General features: G+C 47.1%; 1 protein-coding gene and 1 long non-coding RNA gene across 9 annotated transcripts in view; one reads left to right on the plus strand and one right to left on the minus strand.

Moving 5' to 3' along the window:
• The window catches only part of EVA1C (eva-1 homolog C), a 72864-nt gene extending 58230 nt beyond the window's left edge, over positions 1-14634 (minus strand). For 2 of the 8 annotated variants that reach the window (XM_064579495.1, XM_064579487.1), the window contains exon 1: positions 14023-14633. In XM_064579495.1, the coding sequence (XP_064435565.1) occupies positions 14023-14233 (211 nt within the window). In that variant the 5' untranslated portion in view covers positions 14234-14633. Of the gene's footprint in view, positions 1-14022 lie in introns of all 8 variants that reach the window. The other 6 variants (XM_064579492.1, XM_064579474.1, XM_064579471.1 and 3 more) reach the window with 6 other exon arrangements.
• A 141-nt stretch (positions 14635-14775) lies between these two features.
• LOC135362719 (uncharacterized) lies at positions 14776-25471 on the plus strand. The gene is made up of 2 exons (XR_010407727.1): positions 14776-15699; positions 17945-25471. It is a non-coding gene; the product is annotated as an uncharacterized LOC135362719 (long non-coding RNA).
• Positions 25472-25508: the final 37 nt, after the last annotated feature.

Consider the following 25508-nt stretch of genomic DNA (forward strand, 5'->3'; position numbering starts at 1 on the left):
TTCACAAGGACTGAAGTCTAAGAGGGTTCGCAGGAAAGGGGAAGGAAGAGGCAGGAGGACACCAGTCCTCCTCCAAGCAACAGGGAGGCAAGCTGGGGAGGCCAGGCCCCCGAGGGGCAACCGGGCACCTACCACTGGCCCCTCCATGAGGCAGGCCTGACCCAGGCTCTGTGGGAAGAAGGTGCTAAGAAAGGCCTGAGGTTCCATCCTGATCCCAGAGCTCAACCTCTGCCCTGCTCTAGACACCCCCCGCTTCTAAAATTGTGCTGCTCAGGATGGTGGTCCCGGCCACACATGGCAACTGGAGCACTTGAGATGTGGCTGGTCAGAACTGAGACGTGCTGTGTCATATGCACACCGGATTTCCAAGGCTTTGTGAGCCAAAAAGAACTGTAAAAGTCTCATTAGTAATTTTTAACATATTGGGGTGCCTGGGTGGCTCAGTTGGCTAAGCGTCTGCCTTTGACTCAGGTCATGATCTCAGGGTCCTGGGATCGAGCCTCAAGGTCGGCGGATGGGTCAGGTGGGTCGGGCTCTGCGCTCAGCAGGGAGTCTGCTTCACCCTCTCCCTCTGCCCCTCCTCCCCCTGCTTGGGCTTGCTCGTGTGCTCTCTCTCTCTCTCTCAAATAAATCAACAAAAATCTTTAGAAAAAAATTTTTTAACACATTTACTAATGTTGAAATGATGATACTTTGGATACTTTGGGTTAAATACAATTTACTATGGAAATTCATTTCACCTCTTTCTCTTACTTTTTCCAATGTGGCTACTAGAATATTTAGTGTTCCATGTGTGGATCTGCATCATAGTTGTCTTGCACAGCTCTGTTCTGAAGTCTGGATATTGTCCTTTGCGACTTGTCACCCTGGTAGAATTGTATGACAGTCTAATGGAGGAAGGGTTTAGTACACAATAACATCAGCCCTGGACCCCAAAAACCCTGCAGTGAGAACTGCTAAAACTTTTCCCTGTGGCTCTCAGGCTTCTGTGATGCCAGCAAATTCACCCTTCCCCACAGCCCACCGAAGCACAGGTATTGTCAGGTAATGTCCATTCCTCGCAGCTTGCTTGAACAACAAATTGAGAATTATATTAATTTACAACCTAACACTCAACACTGCAATTTTAACCCAATCTGTGAAACTGAACCACAAACACTTGACATTCTTTTTTTTTTTAATTTGACATTCTTAAAGTAAAGCTTTCTATTAATATATCAGACCTTGTATACTCTACCTAATGCTTTACCTTCCCACAAAAGAGAAGATGTCGGTGATAAAGATAAATGGTGCAGAGTAGACTAAAGTCTACATTCCAGAAGGTTCCACAAGATTCCAGGGAAGCCTTCTGTTTGGGTTTGGTTTGCATTTCACTGTCCAGACTGCCTTCTAAGGATAAGAGTCCCTTTGCTTCTGTGTGTGTGTGTGTTTTAGCTACCCAGACAACAGTAATTAAGACAGTCCCTCTGGTCAAGCCTTCCTCACACTAACAGGCCTGGGGCCATGGAGAGCCAAGGTGGGTTTATCTGTGTTCTGTTTCCAGAAACTGATCTTCTTCTCTATGGTCTGATTTTATCCAGGACTCAGCCTGGTACAATCCATGTTGTGTATAGAGTCTCCATGTTAAAAAAAAAAAAAAAAACACAAAAACCTTAAATTCAGTGACTCTTCAGGTCTCTAAGGGACTTTTCCAGAAACCACCAAGAAAGAAACAGGCTGTTCTACTGAGGTCTGGTGGTTTGGGATGTAGGACCCAAGTGACTGGGATGGACACAAAGTCACTCCCATAACATGGATGGGTGCTTGGCAACATTGTGAGAAATTTTCCCGGCTCAGAAAATTACAACCTATTCATTGTTTTGTTGAATCTAGGGGCTGAATACGATGCTTCAGTTCTTTCTTTCTTTCTTTCTTTACCTATAGTATATGATCTCTATGGCCAAGAGAAAGGACAGAGAGAACAAAACATATACTCTATGTTAAAATATACATATGTGATTAAAAAAATCACTGTTCGCTATTTAATGTCTTGAGAAGGGAACAACTAGGAAACAGCATTTTCATAATAATATTTTCCTGCCTATTTTTATAACATCAATATCAAATGTATGAGGCGTTTGGGAAAATCAATAATGTCTCTAGACCTACATTAAAAAAAATTGTATTGAAAAAAAGAAAAGTAATATCTTGCAAGAAGATACTCTGAAAAAAATACACATATGCACATAGAGAGATAGATGGATAGTCAAAATCTTTTATATAGAGAGGTATATACAGGTGTGTCTATGTATATATAAACACAAATATGTTTTCACTTTCATTGCAGGAAGCCATATTCATTTTAAAAACATACCAGTCTTTGCTTAAGAACATGATGCCTTTTTATAAAAGGGGTGTCAGGGGGAGGCGCTTTGATTTCTCACATGAACTGATTCTTGAAAACTCTAATTCTATCACACCAAACGGGCAGGAATGAGAAAAGGAGCAAAGCCCTCCCATTGGACAGCACTCTTACATCACCCACTTTAAAATTAAATCTGAAACAGAGTTCTGACAGGCCTGCTATTTTCTTCAGTGCCAACAGCCACACAATAGACCTTTTTTTTTTTTTTTTTTTTTGGACAAAGCTCTTAAAAATGCCTGGAGATTCAGATGTACTGAGTCACCAAACTGTACAAATACAGCACACCCATTCCTGCTGGTGCCCCGTTCACCCTTTGGGAAACTATACTATATCTTCTCTGTGTTTGGCAGAAGGAAAGAAATATTTTCATTAGAGTTCCAACCTGTCTGAAAGAGGGGTGACTGAGCAGGCTCAGGTCTGAAAGTGGGTGGCTGTCCTTTGATCTGGTGGCCTCTGAGCAGGGGTGACAGCTGTCATTTCAGAGGGATCTGCTGGCTTTCCTTCTACTCCGTGTGGGTGCTGCCATGGTGCTCAATCCCATGACCACATCGACTTCACGTGCACCCTGGTAAGGGTATGACATTCAGCACCGCGTGCTGAACAATGTTGCTCTGAAGGAACGCTCTTCACTCAATTAGCGCCCTTAGAAACATTGTAACACGTTATAACAGGCAGCACAGACAGGTGGACACAATGTTTCACAGACCCATCCAGTGGGTATGAATGTGCCAGGAGCCATCTGAGCCCGGATGTGCAGAGGTGGGTGGGATGGGGGTAGGGGTGATAGAGAGATGGTGCAGGAGGGGGGAGGAGGAAAAGAGGACGAGGCAGTGGGAGGAGCTGAGGAGAAGCAGATCTCTGCACAGTTTTCACGACTTTCACTCTCTCTTTTAAAAATTCAAATCATATCGCACCCCCCCATGATTGCTTCGCTGAGTTGTGAAATAATTGAGAGGCGTTGCAAATGCATCCTCGCACTGCTAGCGAGCAACCGACTTCAAGTCTGAACACCTCCCCTGAGTGATATTTTAGCTTGACGATAATGATGGCGAATAATGTGAGCTGGAAATCTGGAGGGCAAGAGGGCCAGGGGCACAGGCAAGTTCCATAGAGGAAAGGGGCGGGGCAGGGAGCCACAGGGTCCGGGTATGTACTGAAGCACGACAGTGGCTGGATCTCCATTTCCCCAGCTTTCAAGAACTGGACACCTCTTGGTGACTGTAGGAGGCAGCTGGCCTTGAAGAAGGGTGCCAAGGAGCCGTCTCTAGGTTTTCCACACTCACCTTTGGTTACTACAAATTTTCCCCACCCTCTTCAGATTTTGAACATGTAGAAAATAAGACAGGGCCATGCCAGCTGGTCTAGGCCAGCGTTCCTCAAGTCCAGCATGAGGACGGGATCATTCCTTGCAGTGGGGGCTGTCTGTGCATCTTCGGAGATTTAGTAGCAATCCTGGCTTTCACTCACTAGACACCAGCGCGACTGCTAGTTGTGACACATAAAATTACCTCCAGACATTGCCAAATACCCCTGGGAGGGAGGGGATGAAATCTCCCTGGACTGAAAGCCACTGGTTTAGACTAAACATTAGGGCAAGCTGAGTTTTCACCAGGTAAAGATAGCCATCCACTACAAGGACCAGATGGCGTTGGGGGTCAAGGTTGACCACCCCAAATAACATGCCTGGACCAACCAGAGACAAACACAGAAGTCTGAGACTGGCAGGCCTTTTGCCCTGAAGCACTGATTGATGGCTTTAGGGAGTCATAACCATTTAAAAAGAATTCTGGAGAGGGGGTGCCTCCGTGGCTCAGTCGGGGCTAAGCATTGGACTCTTGATTTCGGCTCAGGTCATGATCTCAGGGTCCTGATATCGAGCCCAGTGATTAAGATTCTCTCTCTCCCTCTTAGAATTCTTAAGATTCTCTCTCTTCCTCTCCCTCTGCCCCCTTTCCCCCACCCCCACTTTCTAGATAGGTAGATAGATAGATAGATTGATTGACAAAATTCTGGAGAAAAAAATCCTGGGGCATCTAGCTTAAAAAAAAAAAAAAAGGTAAATCAGATGAGAGGAACCTTCACACTTGAATCCCAGGGGTTAAAGATGCAGAACAGACACAACCTCAAGACCTGCTCAGTGGAATTCTCCACAGCCTGCCATGACCACTTCCACATAGCGGGTCCTACAGCTCCAGGCCATCGAGACCACTTTTCATCCTGAGGCTGCGGACAGGGCCGTGTTTGCATTCAGTCTAACCTGTCCAAAAAGTATTTGGCGTTGCTAGCTCTGGAAGGCGTGTTGCATGGTTTAGGCCTCAGAGAATGGAGGAAGGAGTTTAAAAATACCTACCCCTTAATTTCACGACCAAATTGACCAAAAGAAGTGTGTAAGCCTGAATCGGGGCTGAGGTACGTTTTTTTTTTTTTTTTTTTTTTTTTCAGTAGAAAAGGGGCTCTAAAATTGTGTGCATTCCTTAAAGCGTATCCCTCAAAAGCTGTAATAGCCGGCCTTCTTGATGAGTTGGGGTCTTCTCGTTTCCACCTGTCTCCCATCAAACAGGCAGAGGGGCACAGGGCTGGGTGACCCATGTCTCTCTTGTCCCAGAGGACAGTATGATGATTTATGATTTCTAGGCCTGCGAACTTCAGATGCTGGTGCACATAAAAAGAGTGAAAAATCTTCTGAGTCCAGAGAAAGAAAGGAAGAACTCTGTGGCACAGCACTCTGCTCATACCCTGACATGCTGCTCTGTAGGCTGTCATGAGTATGCATCACACTGGCCCTTGCAGACAAAAAGGGTTATTTTATCCAGATTATTCCCCCACGTTGCAGGGGAAAAGGGACTCATTTGTAATCATCAAAGGAATGCTGACAGACTTGAAACGGGATTACATTCTATTATACTCATCCGAATTAAAGATTTGTTTTGGAGATCATTCTTAGGTTTCCTTCTCCCTGCTCCTCCAACCCCAAATGAGGCGATTTGTATTCAAGAGACATCTGAGGCAGACATGAAATCAGACAGTTTGCAAACATACATTTCAGATTCTGTGGCCTGAGTTTTGAATTTTAATGCTGCCTGGTTCTCTGTGTGTGGAAAACTTGGCCCTCAGGTCAAAACTAACCCCAAACATCACTTCATTCCCTAGCTTATTAATGCAGGAGAAATTCCATTTTGGGGGCCTAGTGAGCAAGTGATATAGGTGTCCAGAACAGCAGGTATGGAAATGAAAAAAAATCTATACCTGGTCAGAGTCCTGTCTGGGAGATCTATGGGCACACTGTTAAATCTTCAACTCCACACTCTGGGGTTTGGGTACCATATGGAGAATGCCACCTGCCAAATCTACCATTCACCCTTCAAGCTGCTTTGTTTCTGTGTGTGCATGAACCCACTGAGAAGGAAACTTCCCCAGGACAGGGCTGAAACTCTTTAAGGTAGCCCTGTATCATACCTAACACAGCATCTGGTACCTGAAAGAATTAAACATTTCCTGTTCTTTCACACAGAACTCCCGTTGTATGGCCACCTGATAGAGCAGGCTTGGGTACCTCTGACTGGAAGTCCTAAAGCAATGGAAGAGCGTGCAATTGGGTCAAAAATCTGTCCCTTGGGTTTAGCTGCCAAAAGGACAAGATATCTTTGAGAAATCTCTCTCCGGGCAAGGAGATGGCACTCTCTACAAAGGGAGACAGAGCAAGGGATATAGGTAAAGTGCCATTCTTTGTACCATTTCTTTTCTTCTGTCCTTTTTTCTGTCCTTCCTTTTAGAGTCAGTGTCCTTCTCCATAAAGTACATCTCTGGGAGTTGTTTCAGTAAGCGTTTATCAGTCTAAACATGTCTTGATTTCACACTCTTTTTTTTTTTTTTAAGTTTATGGTTAGTAGTAATCTCCACACTCTGTCTTGATAGTTTAGCTGGGTATATAGTTCTGCTCTGACAGGTTGTTCTGTTTTTGTTTTTGTTTTTTCCCCAGAACCTGGAAAAATATTTCACTGGCTTCTGGCTTTCACTGTTGTTGCAAAGACTTTATGGATGACATTTTTTTTTTCTCTCTCTCTCTCTGATTGTTTTACTTTTGTTTTAGTATTTTATAGTTTAGTATTTAGTATTTATAGTTTAAATATGATGATATAAATTTATTTTTATTTATATTGCTTCAGATGCTTCAATCTGAATCTTTCATTAATTCTTTTTTTTTTTTAAAGGATTTTACTTATTTATTTGACAAAGAGAGACACAGCGAGAAAGGGAATACAAGCAGGGGGAGTGGGAGAGGGAGAAACAGGTTTCTCATAGAGCAGCGAGCCCGATGCAGGGCTTGATCCCAGGACCCTGGGATCATGACCTGAGCCGAAGGCAGATGCTTAACAACTGAGCCACCCAGGCACCCCAGAGTCTTTCATTAATTCTCAGAAATGGATTCCAAGATATTATCACTTTGAGTGCTGCCACTCCCTCATTTCCCCTATTCTGTCTGGAATACTGATCCGATGTATGTTGAACCTTCTCACAAACTTGTTTCCATATTTTCCATGTCTTTACCCTTTTGCTGCATTCTAAATAATTTCTCCTGCTTTATGTTCCTGTTCATTGTTTCTCTCTTCAGCTATATATGATTTATCCATTAAGCTTTAGTTTCTATGAATACACTTTCATTAGTATAGTAGTATTAGTAGAGTTAGCAGATATATTTTGTTCTTTTTCAAATCTTTATAGACTTTCATTCCTTAGTCATGTTTTATACTTGCTCTTTTGTTTTTCTGTTTTAGTTTTCCTCTGTTATTTATTAAGAACTCTGCTGTTTTTACTGCTGACTGTTGTTTATATAATGTAATTTTGGATGTGTGTTCATAATTAGCAAGATTTCATCAGTAGGAATCTTCTGAAGCTTGTGATGATGATGTCTTTATGTAGGGAGGATGTGTGTGTGTGTGTGTGTGTGTGTGTTTTGCCAAGTATCTAGGGGCACAACCAACCTTGGACAATTTTGTTAGTTTCTCAGATGAGGTTTCTTGTAAAGATAATTTGAACTTAAAACCCAGACTCTTGAAAAGGCAGGCCTGTGATTACATATTCTTGAGGAAGATTATTTTTTTCTCCAAACCTGAGCCCAGGCTGAGATAATTTTCTTGCCATTTTTCTTTGCAAGAAGACTGATTTGTTTCTCATCCACCTTTTTAATGAATGTTTAACCCTTCCAGGTCCCAGCTTTATAGGAAGATCTTTACTCCAACTTCTCACTTTACATTGGTCTAATGCCTCATCTCTTGCTTCATGCACCTGTTAAATCCTGGTTGTAAAGAATATCAGAAGGTCCCAGTGTAGCCACAGGGTCAGTGCCAGCTAACTTCTCCAGTTCTCTGATCCCTCTTCATGTTTGTTCCCTGTGTGTATCCCTTATATTTAGTCATTCATGCATTTAAAGGATGTCTGTTATATTTTACTCAGCAGCTCTAGACTTTTTGTTGGAGAAATAATTTCAGATCATCAGTTCTACTGTATTTCCAGAAATGGATTACAGATCCTATTCTGTAATCAGTTCTTTGGGGCTATATGGTACTATCTTTAGACAGGATGTGGAGTGGACAATACCTTTACAGGTATTTCCCATGTATCCTGGGAAAAAATTGGCTCTGGTGGATTAGGAGACCAACATTACAGAAATGGCATTGCTTTAAACTACTGTATTTGTTTTTGTATTAGAGGAGCTGCCTGGGTTCAAATCCCCCAAAGTTACTTCACTTCTCTTTGCATCAGTTTCTTCAATTTATTATCATAGCATCCGTTTCACAGGTGGTGAGGATTAAATGAGTTAATAAAGTTCTCAGAACAGGGTCTTGTGCATAGTGCTTTAATGTGCTTGATACACTATTGTATTTTCAACTCACCAACTTCTCTCACTTGTGCTGGAGGCAAGCCACACCCAGCTGGACCAGAGTCTTAAATGAGATGGTGCACACATCGGGGTCAGCTAATGGGTTGCAGAATTAGGGACCCCCAGGGAGAAGGAGAGACTCAGAGAACAGACTAGAGTCACTTGGTCAGCCACCCTTCCCATCTGAGATTCTCCTTCCAATACTAAAATCTTGGTGACGCCAGGATTTGTGTTATTAAGAAAAGCTGTTTCCTTCCAGAAAGATAAAAACACACCAGCCTCATTAGAATAGCGACTTAGTATCATAAAACTTCGGAGAGCCCTCACCTCTAGCTTCTAGGTCCATTACTTAGCTCGAATGACAAGAGTATGGATTTTGGAAACCAATTAGTGGTTCAAATCCTGCCTCTAAATTTTACTAACAAGTGTGGAGCTAGGCTAGGCAGCGAGATCAGGGATAGGGGTAGATAACAGGGGAGCAGTTGTTCTTTCAGTGCATATTACCCCCAAAGTGGTGCCTTTTCAAGATTTTTAAAGATGTTGACAGGGTGGCTGAGACCAGTGACCTCCAAATCCTTAAAATCATGAACCCCATTAGCAGAAATATTTTGGGAACACATCTCCGATATGTGTACAAACTGTGTACTGTTCAACTGTCGATTTTTATGTTAATTTTAAATCAAATGTGACTCCTCTTTTTTAAGCTTGAAAAGAAACCAGTATGAAACGGACAGAAGTTCTAACCTTTTCCTCCTACATCCACTGGATCATCTCCCGTGTGCACCCACTTTGGATGGACTGGGTAGAAAAGGTACTGAAGGACAGAATGGGGCAAGGTCAGTCTACTCAGTGGGCAACTGGTACAGCCGTGGTCACTCCATGAACTATCTCGCAAGGTTAGGCAGATTGTGGCATCTTTTTATTCCTCTGGCTTGCTCCCCACCCAGCACCCACAGAGGCCAAGTGCCCCAGCGACCCCTCCCCCCAGGCTCATGTCAGAGTTGGCTCTGCTCTGTGTCCCAGCTGGGTGGTCCTGGGCAGGTTAGCTAACCCATCCGGGGCTGGGTTCTCATCTGGAAAGTGAGGCTAATACTGACTTCGTAGGGCTGCTATGAGGAGGAAATCAGATAACACAGTGCTCAATTAACTTTTACTCTCTGCCTTTCTGTCCCTTCCCCGAAACTGCTGCGAGGCTGCCCTTTCCAATAAAGTGCCTGGGAGAGCAGAGCCATCAATTACGGAGCCACTCACTGGCCCAGACTCCTCTTCCCTGCTACAGAAAGAGCCAGAAGAACACTTTTCAAATGTAGTTACTTCCCATGGAAACAGACTAGCAGTTTCAGACGCTTCTCTTCATCTCTCTTCTTCTGTGACAGCTGGACAACTCCTTCAGCCATTGGGCTTGTTTTTCTTTGGTTATGAGCTGGCTTTTAATCCCATAAAATTTGTGAAAAGTAAAGACAATCCTTGAATAAAGGGGTGATGTGACTAAGGCATAAGAAAATGCAGAACTCTGTGTGTATGCTGGGATGCAGAGACAAACCGGTGGCTGGGAAAATACAGTCCCGGTCTCCCTGGTGGGGAGTCCTGGAGGAGGGGTGAAAGGGACAGCCAGTCATGCCTGTGTGCCCCTGAATGAAGCCATGCACGCAGGACGTAGTCCTGCCCTCTGAACACCAGAGCAGTGGTTCTCAACTTTGGCTGTCCTAGAGTTGCCTGGGAACTCTCAAAATGAGGCCAGTGCCTGCCTCCCACGCAGGCCAGTTACAAGAGAAGCCCTGGGGTGCTGCTTGAGCATCCCTACATTTGTTCAGACTGAAGCCATTCTCCTGTGCCGCCAGGGTGGAGACCCTGCTTATCTGAGCAGAACGGGAAGGTTTGCTCTCTCCTAAATGGACAGCTGCATCCCCTCCATCAGGACCTGGTTCCCACCCCTGAGGCTTCAAGATCAATTGACTTAACCATTTTCTACATTCTGAAATTCTTGGCCAGTGAAATAAGGAGCTAGGGTTGGGTTTATGGTGTTTGGTAACAAACACCACTTCTTGTTCACTTGGGCTACTGGTTTGCTTGGGGAGGGAGCAGGACATCTGCCCAGAGAACCCGTTCCATCTTCGAGGTCTGGGGACAGTTTGGTACAAGGAAGACCTTAAAGGCTGCCCCACTCTCCTTGTGTTTCATTTCCCTTCCCTTCTGCTTCCCACACTCACCATTAGATGCCCCAGGGTGAAACCAAATGTGTGGACATATGCTCATGCCTACTCTGTCAAAAGTCGAGAGTTTTCTAGGACTCCGAGTGGGAACTAGAACGATTTTCCACCCCTCCCCTCCCTCCATCCCTCCCCATCCCTCTCAACAAGCCCATCAATCACTCTGAACTTCTTTGAGAAGAAAGAAAAGAAAGAAAGGGGATACGCAGGGAGACAAGAGAAGATGCTGCTGGCCTTCAGCAGAGAGAAATGGAGAGAAAAATCGCCAAAAAAAAAAAAAAAATGAACAAGACCTGAGAAACCCAACTCAGCAAAAATAAGTTTGAGAGACACACTGGAACATCGTTCTTCAAAGCAGGACAAAATGTGGAGGATCCTTTGCTTTTTATGGCTGGAACCCAAGATGGCGCCCCTCCCTCCTCTCAGCCCTCATCCCTGCCTTGTTCTTTGAACAAAGATGATGCTGACATTACACTTCTGTTTGGGGGGAAAAAAAAATCAATGATCAATTTGGACCTCTCAGGCCAAATCCCCAATTTGGGAATGCAGTCAAAAAACCAGAACTCCATCCCAAGGAGGAAAATGGATGAAAGCCGAGTGTATTTGAGTATGGGATTAAGGGTCATAGGCACTGGTTTTGCATGAACTGATCTTGTCTTCCTGGGATATGTTTTTAATGCAGTGATGACAGCCTTCCAGTGGCTGTTGGCAGCATCTCAGTATCTTCAGGGATGAGAGGGAAGGGGGTGTTTGGGGAGCCTTTTTCCCAGCAGGCTTGGAGGCGATTAGCACAAGTCACGAGCATGGAGGGGGAGGAGGAAGCCAGGATACAGTCCCCTGGCTTATTAAGAGTGAGAACCAATGCTGGAATCCTCAGGGCAAAAAAAAATCAATGACCCAGGAAAACTACACCAGCTGACAGCCCCAGGAAAAGCCTCAAGGAAGAGTTGCAAAGAAGAGAAAGGCTTAAGTAACTTTCCAAAACTCTGCACTGTTAATCTCCTGCGAGGCCCTATACTGTACACACAATGGCTGGGACCCCTGACATTCTGATACTTTCTTTCATGTGGAAACACCATCCTTCCTCCATCCTCTTCTTCCCAGGGCAAAGGGCTCCCAAGTGCCCCCCCCCCCCCCCCCCCCCGCTTCAGTTTTTGATGTTTCCCTTGTTTAGAAAAACAAGCAAGTATCTGCATTGTGGAAGGCTGCTCCCCAGCGCTGGGCTATTCGTGTAAGGCTCGGGGGTGGGGGTGGGGGGCACGGTCTCCTTATAGACCTCTGGTTTCTAATGCCTCCAAGTTCATAAAAAAGAGCAGGACCACCTGTCCCCAGGAAAGCAGGTGTCAGGTTTTGAGGACCCGAGGGTGGGGGGGAAGGGGGTTTTGGAATTACATGATCAGTATCCACTGCTTTGACTAAAGCATTCAACTAAACCCTCAGACAGTCATCATTGGAGCTTGGAATTTTCCCCAATGCTGTATATCACACAGTTGGGGGGTCCCTAAAGGTTTCAAGTCAAATCGATCAACTTTGAAAGACTCCATCTTTCTGAGCCTTCTCTAATGTTTCCCCAATGCCACACAATATAGCATTTAGATTTAAACCTGAACATGTCTGTGCTTTGGGAGGATGTCTTTTTTTTTTCTTTTCTTCTCCCCAAAAGCCTCCCTGATACTCTCTCTCTAGCCCTCAGATCCCTGAAGAGCAAGGCTGATCAGAGTTAAAATGGGGGCTGCTTGTGGATGGACCTGGCCGTATCACCACCTACGACCGGCTCAGGGAGTTTTAAACCCTAGAATTCAGGTTCGCACCGAAAGCAGAAAGAAATAATTCTTTTGTCATTTACTGTCATTTAGAAGAACATGTATCAAAATATCCATTTCCCTTAGGATGAGGTGCCCTTGTTGGATAGCTCCAGCACATCTTCTAGAATAGTCGCTACATACAGACAATTCCAAACTTGGGTGGTAACCTACAGACGGCCACAAATACTGCAACTGCTTCACTAAAGAAACAAACTCTGAGTGTCTATAATCTGTGAAAACAATCTAATGGTTACACCGCAATTAACCTAAAGCAGTATTTGTTCAGTTGCAATGATGTCACCAAAAAAAAAAAAAAAGGCTTGTCAGCTTTCAATGCTTTCTCCACAATATTCAGAGCTAGAGGGTGGCGGATTCAGAACTGCTTTCCATAGCTTAAATCAGCAAATACAGAACTTTCTGAGCAGCCAAGAAAAGTTCTATTACCAAAAAAAAAAGTCAATAGCACTTGAAAAGCATTTCCCTAGCACATTTACCACAGCATTCTGACCCTGTGGTGCTTGATTTTTAAGGACCACGGTTTGCTTGCCAAATAGGCATATCTTGGCTTCCTTTGCTAGGTAGAAACACTGCCTTGATATTAAATATTCAAAGCAAAGAACCTCTGACCTAAGAGCTCTCAGCTAACAATGACATTCTCTGTAAGTAAACTAGAAACCCAACTCAGCTTCTGGTTTGCCAGTGTTCTCTGCCATGTACTAGTCTCCTACAGAGCGGGGTGAGCAGTGACTCCGTTTACCATGATTAGATTGCAAAAGACCCTGCAGGCAAAAGCCTGGACTTGGCAGAAGATCCCTGGAGAAGGGGGAGAGGGGGGTTCAGAGCTGCCTCCTGGGCTGGGCAGGGGCTGGGGAAGGCTGAAGGCCTCCAGCTTCACCAGAGGGAGACCCAGGTCGGTTACAACTGCAAGGACTTTGTTGCTCTAAGCAAGTGCATCGGTAATACAAAAATGTGGCTCCTCCAGCCGTCATCAACCCAGAAACTTCTCTCACTTCGTGGAGTCACACCTACAACCCCAGAACTGGTATCAGCTGCGGGAGATTCTGTGTGAGTCTCCCCAAAGAAAAGCCTCACCGTTTACTGGGAGGAGGGAGTCATTATTTTTTGTAAAGGAGACTGGGACTGGAGGGGGCGGGGGCGCTGGTACCTTTTGGCGGTAAAGTCAAGACCCCCCCGCCCCCGCCCTCCAGTGTCAGTTCTGTAAACTTCTGCTCATCTGGCACACGGACCTCCCGGCGGGCTTCCCTCCCTGCCTGCCGGCTCAGACTTCAGGTCAGACGTCCCCTGGGCTAGTCTCCTTACATGGGTACCCGAGAGGCTGGCTGGGGCGCACCGGGACCATGCGAGTGGCAGACCAAGTGCAACTCCTCGGACCAGCACGTGGATTGTACGGCGCTGGGCGCGGCACAGGGCTTAGGAGCCTCCAGGGGACATGCATCCGTCAGAGTCGGGTCCCTGATGCCAGGACCCGATGCGGGGAAATTGACGAGGTAAATAGCAGGGGGAGAAACTCCAAATATGTTACCCCACACACACACACACACTTCCTTGGGGAGGGGAGGGGCTCCTGTGCCATCACTCCACACGCAGCCACCTCTATGCCAAAGGCTCCCACCAGGCAAGAAAACTGGCTATGAGCGTGCCTCAACTTCAATCCAACCCGGCCGTGCCCCCTCGGAAGGCTGCCCCCCGCCGAGGGCTCACCTGGGCGCACCGCGGCGCGGGGGGCGCGGGGCGAGGGAGGGCGCTTCTTACCGGAGAAGTCCGTGAGCGCCGCGATCTCTTTGGAACAGACCAGGACCGCGCAGTAGAAGAGGCGCAGGAGCTGCCCGGGAGGCTCTACCTGCCTGCGGAGCCCAGGATGCTGCGCGGGCTGCGGGGCGGGCGGCGGGCGCGCGTGTCCAGGCAGAAGCATGGTGCCCGGCGCGACCCAGCGCGGGCGCGGGCCCGGGGCGCGACGGGGGTCCCTGGGCGGAGCGCAGCGTCACATGGCGGGGCGAGTCGGTGGCCTGCGGCTCCGCGGCCCCCCCGCCCCCCGCCCCGCCACCTCCACCTCCCGGCTCAGGCTGCCAGAGCCTCTTCCCAGCGCAGGTCGGCACCAACTCCCCAGCAAAGGGGAGGGGGCGGAGAAGTGGGGCGGGGCGAGGAGCCCCGGGAAGGATTCGCGTAGTTTCCCCGAGAGGAAATCTCCGCTGCCGCCCCGCGGGAGGAAACGAGGGGGGCCGAAGGGAAAGTGTAGCCTTCGCGCGCCCGGCGGCTGCGGAGGCCGGTCCCTGGCGCGCTGCCCGCCGCGGAGGGCGCCCCCAGCAGCGCACCAAGGACCGCGCAACTCGAGCGCCTTGCACGCCTGGGTCCCCGCCCCGGAGACTGCCCGGCACCCCTGGCCCGGCCCGCGCTGGCCCGGTGCCAGCCTCGCCCTGGCTGCGGGAGGAGCGCGGCCCGTGCCCGTGACGCACTTTGGAGCCAGCGCCGCGAGTTGAGCCCAGGGGCCCCCGGGGCGGGGCCGAGGCAGGGGCCGCGGGAAGGTGGGGTCCTGGGGGTGTGGGACCCCAGCACTGATGTCCCTGCGACCTGCGGCGCTCCTCGTGTAGCATTACCAAGCACGCACAGTTATCCCCATTTCACGGAGGAGGAGACTGAGGCCCCGCGCTTTGCCCAAGCGAACGCAGCCAGGACGGGAACGAGAAGGGTTCGGGGACGGGGGCTTCAAAGCGGGTCAGATGGCTCCAGAGGCGGTTTCTTTCTTCTCGCTCCGACTACGCTTCTTTGGGGTACTGGTTGTCCGCAGCGCCCAGAGGCTCTGACACTGACCTGGCATAAATAGCACCGAGCGCTAATAATTGGGCTTTGTTTTAAAATGGGCCACCGCATCTTTCGGAACCTCTCGATTACGCGCGGTGTGACCCAGGCCCAGCCCGTGGGCGAGGAGCGGACTGCGCGACCCGGGCTCGGGGGTACAGAGGACAAGGGCGTGGGAGCGCGTGGGGGCTCGTGGCTGCGCGCAGGGTACGGGAACCAGGGGGCCCCAGCGACCCAAACCCCGCGGACTGGGCGAGCGCCGGCGGCAGGGAGGAGGGCTGGGCCGGCGAGCGCTCGGCACAAAGTGTTCCCGAACACCGCGGGGAGGCCCTGCCAAGTTCTCGGCGGGCCTGAAGCGGAAACGTAGATAATGAGGCCCAAGGGCGGGACCAGGCGTACTGCCCCAGCCGGCTCCCCACTGCCAGGGCCGCACAGTGCAGCGGCGGGGAGGCTTGGGGACAGAAAACCCAGACGCGCCGATCTACCTGTGGGACCCTCGTAGAGATGCGCCGCAAGGATCCAGAAGGGCTGGAGGACTTGGAGTCCCACAGTGCTCCGCCAGGGGCTCCGTCGGAGGAACTGGTATTTCTGGCCCTTTCCTCCCTGTCTGTAGGTGGGGTGGCAAATGCTAAACCTCAGTATTTGTTCAGTGGGACCCATTCTACCAGGCACAATGAATTTTTAAAATCTATATTAAAATACTCAACCTTCGGGGCGCCTGGGTGGCTCAGTCGTTAAGCGTCTGCCTTCGGCTCAGGTCATGATCCCAGGGTCCTAGGATCGAGCCCCGCATTGGGCTCCCTGCTCCGCGGGAAGCCTGCTTCTCCCTCTCCCACTCCCCCTGCTTGTGTTCCCTCTCTCGCTGTGTCTCTCTCTGTCAAATTAATTAATTAAAAAAAAAAAATACTCAACCTTCTCCGGGTGCCTGGCCGGAGGGTAAAACATGCAACTCTTGATCTCCAGGTTGTGAGTTCCAGCCCCATGTTGGGTATAGAGATTATTAATTTCTTTTAATCTTTAAAACAAAAAACAAACGTCAACCTTCTCAATAACTTTTGGACATAAATATTAGTGTGCACTTTCTAGGTTGGGGAAACTGAGGCTGGGAGGATAGGTAAGGATGCCTAGCACTAGGAGCCACTGAGTAAGTAATGTTTGCTCAAAACTCGGGTCCCTCGTGTAGTTTGCATCCCAGCCATTCACCCATCTGGGTTAGGTATGAACTGGTGTGTGCTGGGGGCTGTGGGGGCTAGCACAGTCAGGGAACCTTGCTCCCACAGGGCTGGGGGATGCTGCTATGGTCGTGTAGGCATTAACTGGTTTCCAGGTGCCGGTGTGGGCTCCGTTACTAACCATGCACCCTCATGGTTTCCTTCTCTGTAAAGTCTCAGGCTTGTGACACTTTAATTAGTTGATACAGGTGACATGGGTAGGACAGGGCCTGGAGCTGGTAAATGCTCAGTCAATATTAGTCATTATTACAGACAGGAAGACAGACAGTGACTAGAGGATCATAAACTAAAAGGGGACACAGAGCAAAAGAGAGGGGGAGCTGAGTGGGAGGTGGAGAGGGAGGCGTTAGGGACTTTTTAAATTAAAAAAAATGTTTCATTGGAGTATATTTGACATACCATGTTTTGTTAGTTTCAGGTGCACAACATAGTGATGAGACAATTCTCTATGTTACAAAATGCTCGCCACATATGTATAGTCCCCATCGGTCATCATATGTTGTTACAATATTATTGACTATATTCCCCATGCTGTCCTTTTCACCTCCAAGACTGATTCATTTTATAACTGGAAGTCTGTACCTTTTATTTATTTTTTTAAAGATTTTATATATTTATTTGTCAGGGAGAGAGCACGTACACAAGCAAGAGGGGCGGCCGGCAGAGGGAGAAGCAGGCTCCCCTCTGAGCAAGTAGCCCACTCTGGGACTCGATCCCAGGACCCCGGAATCATGACCTGAGCCGAAAGCAGACGCCCGACTGACTGAGCCACCCAGGCATCCCAAGTCTATACCTTTTAATCCCCTTCACCTACTTCTCTCATCCTCTCAGCCCCCTCCCTTCTGGCAACCACTAGTTTGTTCTCTGTATTTATGAGTCTGTTTCTGGTTTTTAGTTTGTTCATTTGTTCCTTTGTTTTGTTTTTAAGGTAAGATGGATAGGAAAGGTGGGAGGAGTTTACCAAGCAAAAACTAGCCAAAGCTAGGTGTTTGGGAGGGTGAACATTTTAGAAAAAGGGACCAGTGGAGCACGTGGGTGGCTCAGTCAGTTAAGCATCTGACTCTTGATCTCAGCTCAGGTCTCCATCTCAGGGTCATGAGTTCAAGCCCTGTTTTGGAGCCTACTTAAAATAAAAAAGGAAGGGAGGGAGGGAGGGAGGGAGGGAGGGAGGGGGAGGAGAAGGAAGGAAGGAAGGAAGGAAGGAACGAAGGAAGGAAGGGAGACAAGCATGTATGAAATCCAAAAGGAGCATTCCATAGAAGAATGGAGAGAAGTCTAGAGCGAACAGGGCAGAAATCAAAGGGTGGGGCATGGTGATGTGGAGTTGTTGGTAGCCAGAGCTCAGGGATCCAGAGACTTTGGTGAGCACTTCCATCTTTACCCTAAGTCCTTGTGAGCATTCCTGTCTTTATCCTAAGCCACCAAAATGTTGTTAGCAGATGAGTGAGGTGATCAGGTGTGTGTTGGTAAAAGATTGGTCTGGCTGCTGAGTGTCACTGGACTGGAGGGGTCAAAAGTGGGTCCAGGGATTTTATACCCAAAAGAAGTGAGAGCAGGGACTCAAACAGATACTTGCAAGACAATATTTTCTGCAGCTTTATTCACAATAGCCCAAAGGTAGAAGCAACCCAAGTACCCATCGTCAGATGAGTGGATGAACAAAATGTGGACGTAAAAAGGAATGATTTCTGATACATGCTACATGCTACAACATGGATGAACCTCGAAAACATTATGGTAGGTGAAATAATCCAGACACAATATGATAAACATTGTATGGTTCCACTTACATGAAATATCTAGAAAAGGCAAATTCATGGAGACAGAAAGTAAATTCGAGGTTACTAAGAGCAGGGAGAAGGGAGAATGGAGAATTATTACTTAATGGGTCCAGAGCTGTTGTTTGGGGTGATGAAAAAGTTCTGGAAATAGATAGTGGGGATGGTTGCACAACATGGTGAATGTAATTAACACCACTGAATTGTACCCTTGAAATAGCAAATTCTATAGGGTTTTATAACTTCAGAAAATTAATAATGCAGTATTCCAAAAAATGTCAAACTCTATGCTTTAAATTGGTGGGTTGCGTGGTATGTGTATTATATTTCCATAAAGCTTTTTTTTTTTTTTTAATCAAACAATAACAACATCAGAGTGGATTCAAGGGGATGGCTGGGGGGATGTGTAGTCAGGAGGCTATGGCTATGCTTTGGGGCTGGGGCTTTGCAGGCCCAGAGAGAAGGGGCAAGTAGCCAAATTGGAAAGGCCTTGGGAGGGGGTGGACAGTGCTGGGTGACCAGGCTACTGGGGGACACAGGAGAGAGGAACCTGAAGGACAATTCCCGGCTGCCCTCAGCTTTGCCCCTCAGCTACTTGCTGCAAAGCCAGATTTTAGTCCTAATCTGATCTCTTTAAGGATTTTTGGAATCTCATGAGAAAGTTAAAGAATTCCATTTATCTTCTTCTCTGAACCCCACACTTCCAAGTCCCTTTGTGCCCCAACCAAATGGAAACCAGTTACTGCCTATCCCCGATTTCCCTCTCTCTAAATATTATACAGTCGAATACCTCAACTCTGGGGCACCATAAAAACTCTTAGGACAGGAAAATGGGGGGCGGACACACACTTCAAAGAGAGGGAAACTTGTAAAATCCATCTGGGGCATGAAGAGAAATGACCTTTCCCACCAAGACAGTCCCCACCTCCCCCGTACTCTTCCTCCTATGATGGAATTTTAAAAATCACAAGCAGTCGGAGCCACTTGGTTATCCGGCACGACTCCAGGAGCCGGAATCAAAGCGAATGCAGTGTGATGAGTGAGGATGAGCCCAGCAAGAGCGCTTCTGAAACGTCCCTACTCATAGCAGCCCCGCAGTTAGCACCTAACCAGGATCGGCTACATAATTCGCTGGCCTCGTGCAGCATGAAAGCTCGGGGTTTCTTGTCCAAAAATAATTAAGAATTTCAAGACAGCGACAGCAGAGCATGTAAACCGAGCACGGGCTCTTCCAGCACGTGGTCCTGAGCGGCTGCACAGGTCACGTGCCCGCGAAGCTGGCCGAGATGTTACCACTGTCTCTAGATCTCAGACGTGGAAACTGACCACACAAAGTCAAACAGACCATCTGTGGCAGAATCTGAAGCTTTCTTAACCGGCAAAGACGCAGAAATCCGGGATGGACACCGGTATGGAGTAAAAGCGTTCCTTTCTATTGCGTGGTCTTGCCCCTCCTTGCACACAAGTGTGAGAAGCGCCCCTGTACCTGCCACCTTCATTCTGTGTGAGAGGCAGCCTTTGTGGGACATTGTTAATTCCATGCCTTCCCCCCCCCACCCCCACCGCCCTTCCTCTTTGGAAGCAATCCTGTCCCTTCTTTCCAGCTCTGAGGGACATGCCTCTTTTCCTCCTTTTTTTGAGACCCTGGCTCCTTCCCTCCCCACGGAGCCAAGCCTGTATTGGAGGCTGTCTGTGGGCTGTGTGCTCAGACTCCCCGTGCTGCGGCCGGCTTCTCTCCTGGGCCATCGAGGTAAAGCTCTGGCCTTTCAACAAAGACAGGCTACTGCCATTCTCAGAAGACATAAGCCACCATTTGTCAGCCTCAAAGAGACCAACCTTTCAGCCCAGGAGAGCGAGGCCGAATGTTGTCCAGAGCTAAAAAGGCTTATTTTTATTTATTTATTTATCTATCTATCTATCTATCTATCTATCTATCTATCTATCTATCTATTTATTTATTTATAAAGATTTTATTTATTTATTTGAGACAGAGAGAATGAGAGAGAGAGAGCACATGAGAGGGGGGAGGGTCAGAGGCAGAAGCAGGCTCCCTGCCGAGCAGGGAGCCCGATGCGGGACTCGATCCTGGGACTCCAGGATCATGACCTGAGCCGAAGGCAGTCGCTTAACCAACTGAGCAACCCAGGCACCCAAAAAAGGCTTATTTTTAGAAAGCAACAAATGGTGGTTTGTTTATAGAGCTGACAGCAAATAGCTACATCAATAGCAAAGAGCCTGCTCACTGAGGACTGAAGGCTGGGGGAGGAGGGGGCACTAGGAAGGATGTGAGGGGGCCTACAGAAGGAGGCCTTTAAGAATATGCCAACTGATGACTATACGGCAGTCCGTCCAAGGTCAAAGGCATCAAGTGCAATAGGGTCTACTCTGCCACATGCAGAGGCATTTGACCTCCCTGCCCTCGTTTTCCACATCTGCAAGACGAAAAGCTTGGGCTGTGCAGTCCATTTGGGCTCCAAGAGCCCATAACCTATTTAAATTAGATGTAGGATTTCAGGAAATTGGGCTAAATCTATATGATTCCTTGACATTCCTTGACATTTTCTCAAATACATCTTTTCATTCATTTCTGGATATGCTACCCGTTTGTTTCTATGTCAGTCATATTTTTCTCTTTCTAAAAGAAGAATGCGATGCAAGCAGACTTCTGGGGGTCCTTGGAGCAATGCGAATGAGTGAATTCTGATCCATGGGGGATTTCAGTGTAAAACTTCCCAAGTATCCAAAGCAGTGAGCTCAGTTTCTGAAAGAGAGCAGACCCTTCCCCCTCAAGACTAGAAGGTGCTAGGTCCCCATGGAAGCTCTGAGGTTGCTCTCTGCTGCCTTCAGCAGCACTGCAGGAAGCCAGGTCTGCCTGAGAGAGACCCTAGTCTTCTCCAGAAACCCCTAACCCCCTCTCCACCCTCTTGTCTTCTCCTCCCTTCCCTGTTGGGGGCCGGGCACCCATCCTACCCAGCTGTCTGCCATCAGAAAGGAAAGTGTGCTGAGGGAAGGAAGCTCTGTAGTATGTTGGAAAGAAGTCCGTGTAGCTCTGAAAACCAAGCTTGCCCTACAGGTGTAGGGCAGAGTGTAGGGCAATGGTTAGTTGTATGTGTTCTGTGGTCAGAGCTCAGGCACAGAGGTTCGAAGCCCAGCTCTGCCGCTCTGGATACTTATGTGGGGATAGTGGTACCGTTTAGAGCTAATATAGCTGAAAGGCTAGTCAGAGTGGAAGCCTCATCGATGGTAGCCATGATAATAAATATAACCATTTCATGGGAGACTTAGTGTATTATTATTTATTGAGCATAAGACAGTGTTTGACTTCCATTTGAACCATTGGAAATGTCTCTGTGACCAAATATACTTTCCCTTCTTAGGTAAGAAGGAAAGTAGTTTCCAACTTATCCATCTCAATGACAGTGACCCTGGTCCCCTGGTGGGACACTGAAAAGGGTTTTATTACCAGATTTTGTTTTCCTTTTCCTGTGAACTGGCTAGGACATTGTCCCCAGTCCTGGTTTTTTAATATCCTCTTTTTCTCCCCACCTCTGGTCCACTCTGTCAGGCTCCTCAGGCCTGGCTCACCTCCTCCCCTCTTCCTCTGCCCAGAAGTGTCCCTGTCCCCCCCCAATGCTCTCTGAGTGCTTGGGACCCGGCTTTCCTCCAAAATGGCAGCCAAATCTGACGCCACCTCCAGAACTTTTTCTTCTTGCAAAATTGAAACTCTGTCCCCATTAAACACTAGCTGTCCAGTCACCCCTCCTTCCAGGACCTGACAAACACTATTCTACTTTCTGTCTTTATGAGTTTGACTACCTTAGGTGCTCATATAAGTGGAATCATACAGTATTTGTCCTTTTGTGGCTGGCTTATTTCACGTAGCATAACGTCCTCAAGATTCATCCATGTTGTAGCACCTGTCAGAGTCTCCTTGTTTTTCAAGGACTGAGTAACATTCCATTGTATGGATGCACTACATCACCCCCTCTGTGACTTTGTCTCTCCCCTAAAGAAGAGAAGGGGATGGTCATGCATACGCCCAGTTGGTTTCCCGTTGGTCAGCAGTGGTAAAAACCCTCAGCAAAAGCCTCAGGAAGGTGGGGGCTCTGCTGGGAGGCCCAGGACTGTTGCAGAGGCACAGGGAAGGGAGACACCTGCAGCTCCAGAAGGTCCAGCTCCTGTGCACCAGACAAGGAAATGCCACTAGGATCTGTCAATGGCGCCCTCTGTAGGTGAGAATCTCAATCTATGTCTTAGTACTGGTGACAGGAGCCCATGAATTTTCAAAAATAATTTTTTATTGTGGTCAAATATGCAAAACATAAAACTTACCATGTTAACCATTTTTAAGTGTAGAGTTTAGTGGTCTTGAGCACATTCATCTGGTTATGCAACCATCCCTTCCATCCACCTCCAGAACTTTGTCATCCTCAAAAACTGAAATACTAAACACTTTAAACACTAACACCCCGTTTCTCCTCCCTCAGTCCCTGGCACCCACCATCCCACTCTCCGTGTCTATGACTTTGTCAGCTCTCGGTACCTCACATGAGTGGAATCATACTGTGTTTGTCCTTTCGTAACTGGCTTATTTCACTTAGGATAGTGTCCTCAACATTGAGGACGCTCAATGTTGAGTGGAATCGTACAGTGTTTGTCCTTTCGTAACCTGCTTATTTCACTTAGGATAGTGTCCTCAACATTCAGCTCTGTTGTAGCAGGTGTCAGAATGTCCCTCCTTTCTGATGTTGAATAATATTCCATTGTATGGATATATCACATTTTGTTTAGCCAGTCATCTGTTGATGGACACTTGGGGAGCTTCCATCTCTTGGCTATTGTGAATAATGCCGCTATGAATATGGGTGTACACGAAAATTTTTTTAAATTTAAATGTCATTCCCGAGAGAACGTGTACCAAAGGGAAAACAAATTAAAGTCCATTGACAGGAATTCAGAATCAACAAAAGTGAGTTCCGATTAAGGACATAGAACTTGGTTCATGGTGCCCTTAGTGTCTTCTTGATTTTTCACAGAATCTCTATGTTAAAACAAAAACCTGAACTGCTCTGTTTATTTAATAGCTAGAGCCAAACTTAACGAAAGTATTTCTGTTCCAACAATTAAGTACTGTTTGGGAAAAAAAATACATGTTTATTGAAAGAAAAATATTTTTCTTTTATTCTTATATAACTGATGTAGGAAAGACATTAGGGTTTGAAGCCGATGGCCAAGAAAGAATTCTTGAAACATCTTTGATGCAAAAAGGTGTTTTTATTAAAGCACGGGGACGGGACCCGTGGGCAGAAATAGCTGCGCTGGGGTCATGAGGAGTGGCCCATTATATACTTCCAAGTTGGGAGGGGGTTAGGGAGAGCGTTAAGTCTCTAAGGAATTTTGGAAGCAAGGTTTCCAGGACCTTAAGGGGGCTAGCTATTGTTGGGAAAAGGTCATTTATTACCATCTAATAAAACCTGACTCATGAGACCCTTCAGATGTATATCAGTGGGCCATATGTTTGGGGAGATGATTGTCAACATGTATCTTGGGGGGTTTAGAGATTTATATGTTATTTATATAACATATAAACATTGTATTTATATGTTAAACAAAATACATATAAACATATAAATGTTTAACATTTTTATATGTTAAAGTAGACTTACAGGATCCTGGATGGGGGGCGGGGCTAGGATTAGCTTTCGCCCTTAGCAAAGTATTAACATCCAGGCAGTTGAGTCCCTAGGGGAACGTCACTCTGCCTGTTTCAAGAACTTGTCAGGGGGCTGTACGTAGTAAGGAAATATAATAATCTTTCTTCTGCCTTTGTTTCCCACATCATTACCACAGTTATTTACTATTGAGGTATGTGCACCTGTTGGGCACATCACTGATTCTCCAACCTTGAAATCAGATCACAGACTTCCATCTTTATTTCCTGTTCCATGTTCATTTTTCTTGGTACTGGCTTTAAATAAAAGTAACCACTGAAATCCCAGCTTTGCAAAGCTATGACATCATCAGAAGACAAGCAGCACAATCTAATGTTGAAACTATGAACTACCTTGAGTTAGTAGTTTGCAAGAGATCTCAGAAATTGCTGTGTTTCTTTTAACTTATAAAAATATTCCAACCTGTGAGTTTCTTGTGGCGTTCTCAGTCCTTTGGCCCCCAGTTTGGGACCTGCAAATCCAGACAATTCAAATACAGCGAAGACCTCACCTTGCTAATTCAAGGGCTCCATGAATTGTTCCCACCTGACTCTCCAAGTGACCTCAGTTGCACACAAGCTAGCCCCTATTCTGTTTCTTGAGCTCTCTGATCACGCTCCCACCTCAGGGCCTTTGCATTTCCTGTAGCTTCTACCTGGAATGTTTTTTCCTCACGGGTTGCCGTGGCTCTTCTCCCTAATCTTTCAGGGTCTGTCCTTCTCTGTCCACGCCAATCACCATGACCCACTATATGCATCTTCAGAGCACTCATGGCAACCTGCCAGCCGTTCTATCGTTCTTCCTGCACTTTAGGTGATTTGCCCAACACAAACCCCTCTGAAAATACAATTAGGTCGAAATTAGTGGTCCAGGATTATTTCAATAGTAACAAAGCAAAATGGCAATGTGGATGTAATTCAAATGTTAACGAACACAAAAGGAAGTAAACTGAAAACTAAAGACCAATGACAGTAAATGAAATAATGCAAATGCACAACATTGTCACGACTTAAACCAGCAAGCCAGCAATGCTCTGAGAGGGGATGTCAGCTGAGGAGAAGATGACAGTGTTGTGGTACTGAGCTGCTCCCAGAGACCTCAAAATCCAGATGGCTGCTGGGCATGTGAAGAAATGCCTCTCCCTCCTGAGGGAGGAAACACAAAGTCACATCGCTAAGAGGCATGCACACTGGGCCACTTTTTTTTGGTCTTAAACTTGGTTTTAATGGGTTTCAAAATTGTGTGACAGATTTTGGGTCCAGTTGTTTCCATTAAAGAGTACTGATTCTAGGGGCACCTGGGTGACTCGGTTAAGTGTCTGCCTTTGGCTCAGATCATGATCCCAGCATCCGGCTCCCTGCTCAGCAGGGAGCCTGCTTCTCTCCCTCTGCCTGCCACTCTCCCTACTTGTGCTCTCTCTTTCTCTCCCTCTCTCTCTCTCTCTCTGTCAAATAAATAGATGAAATTGTTTTTAAAAAGTACTAATTGTAAAAACTACTTAAAACTCCCTCTCCTCCCTCCCTCTCTCTCTCTCCCTCTCTCTTTCTCTCTCTCTCTCTCTCTCTCTCTCTCTCACACACACACACACACACACACACACACACACACACACACACACACACGGTCCACAAAACATTCTCCCTTCCTTCTGGAAGTTTTATGATACATTA

This window comes from Mirounga angustirostris, unplaced genomic scaffold (assembly GCF_029215605.1).
Source record: "Mirounga angustirostris isolate CCGP_5_RB_7025 unplaced genomic scaffold, mMirAng1.0.hap1 SCAF_1, whole genome shotgun sequence".
In the NCBI taxonomy this organism is placed as follows: Eukaryota; Metazoa; Chordata; class Mammalia; order Carnivora; family Phocidae; genus Mirounga; species Mirounga angustirostris.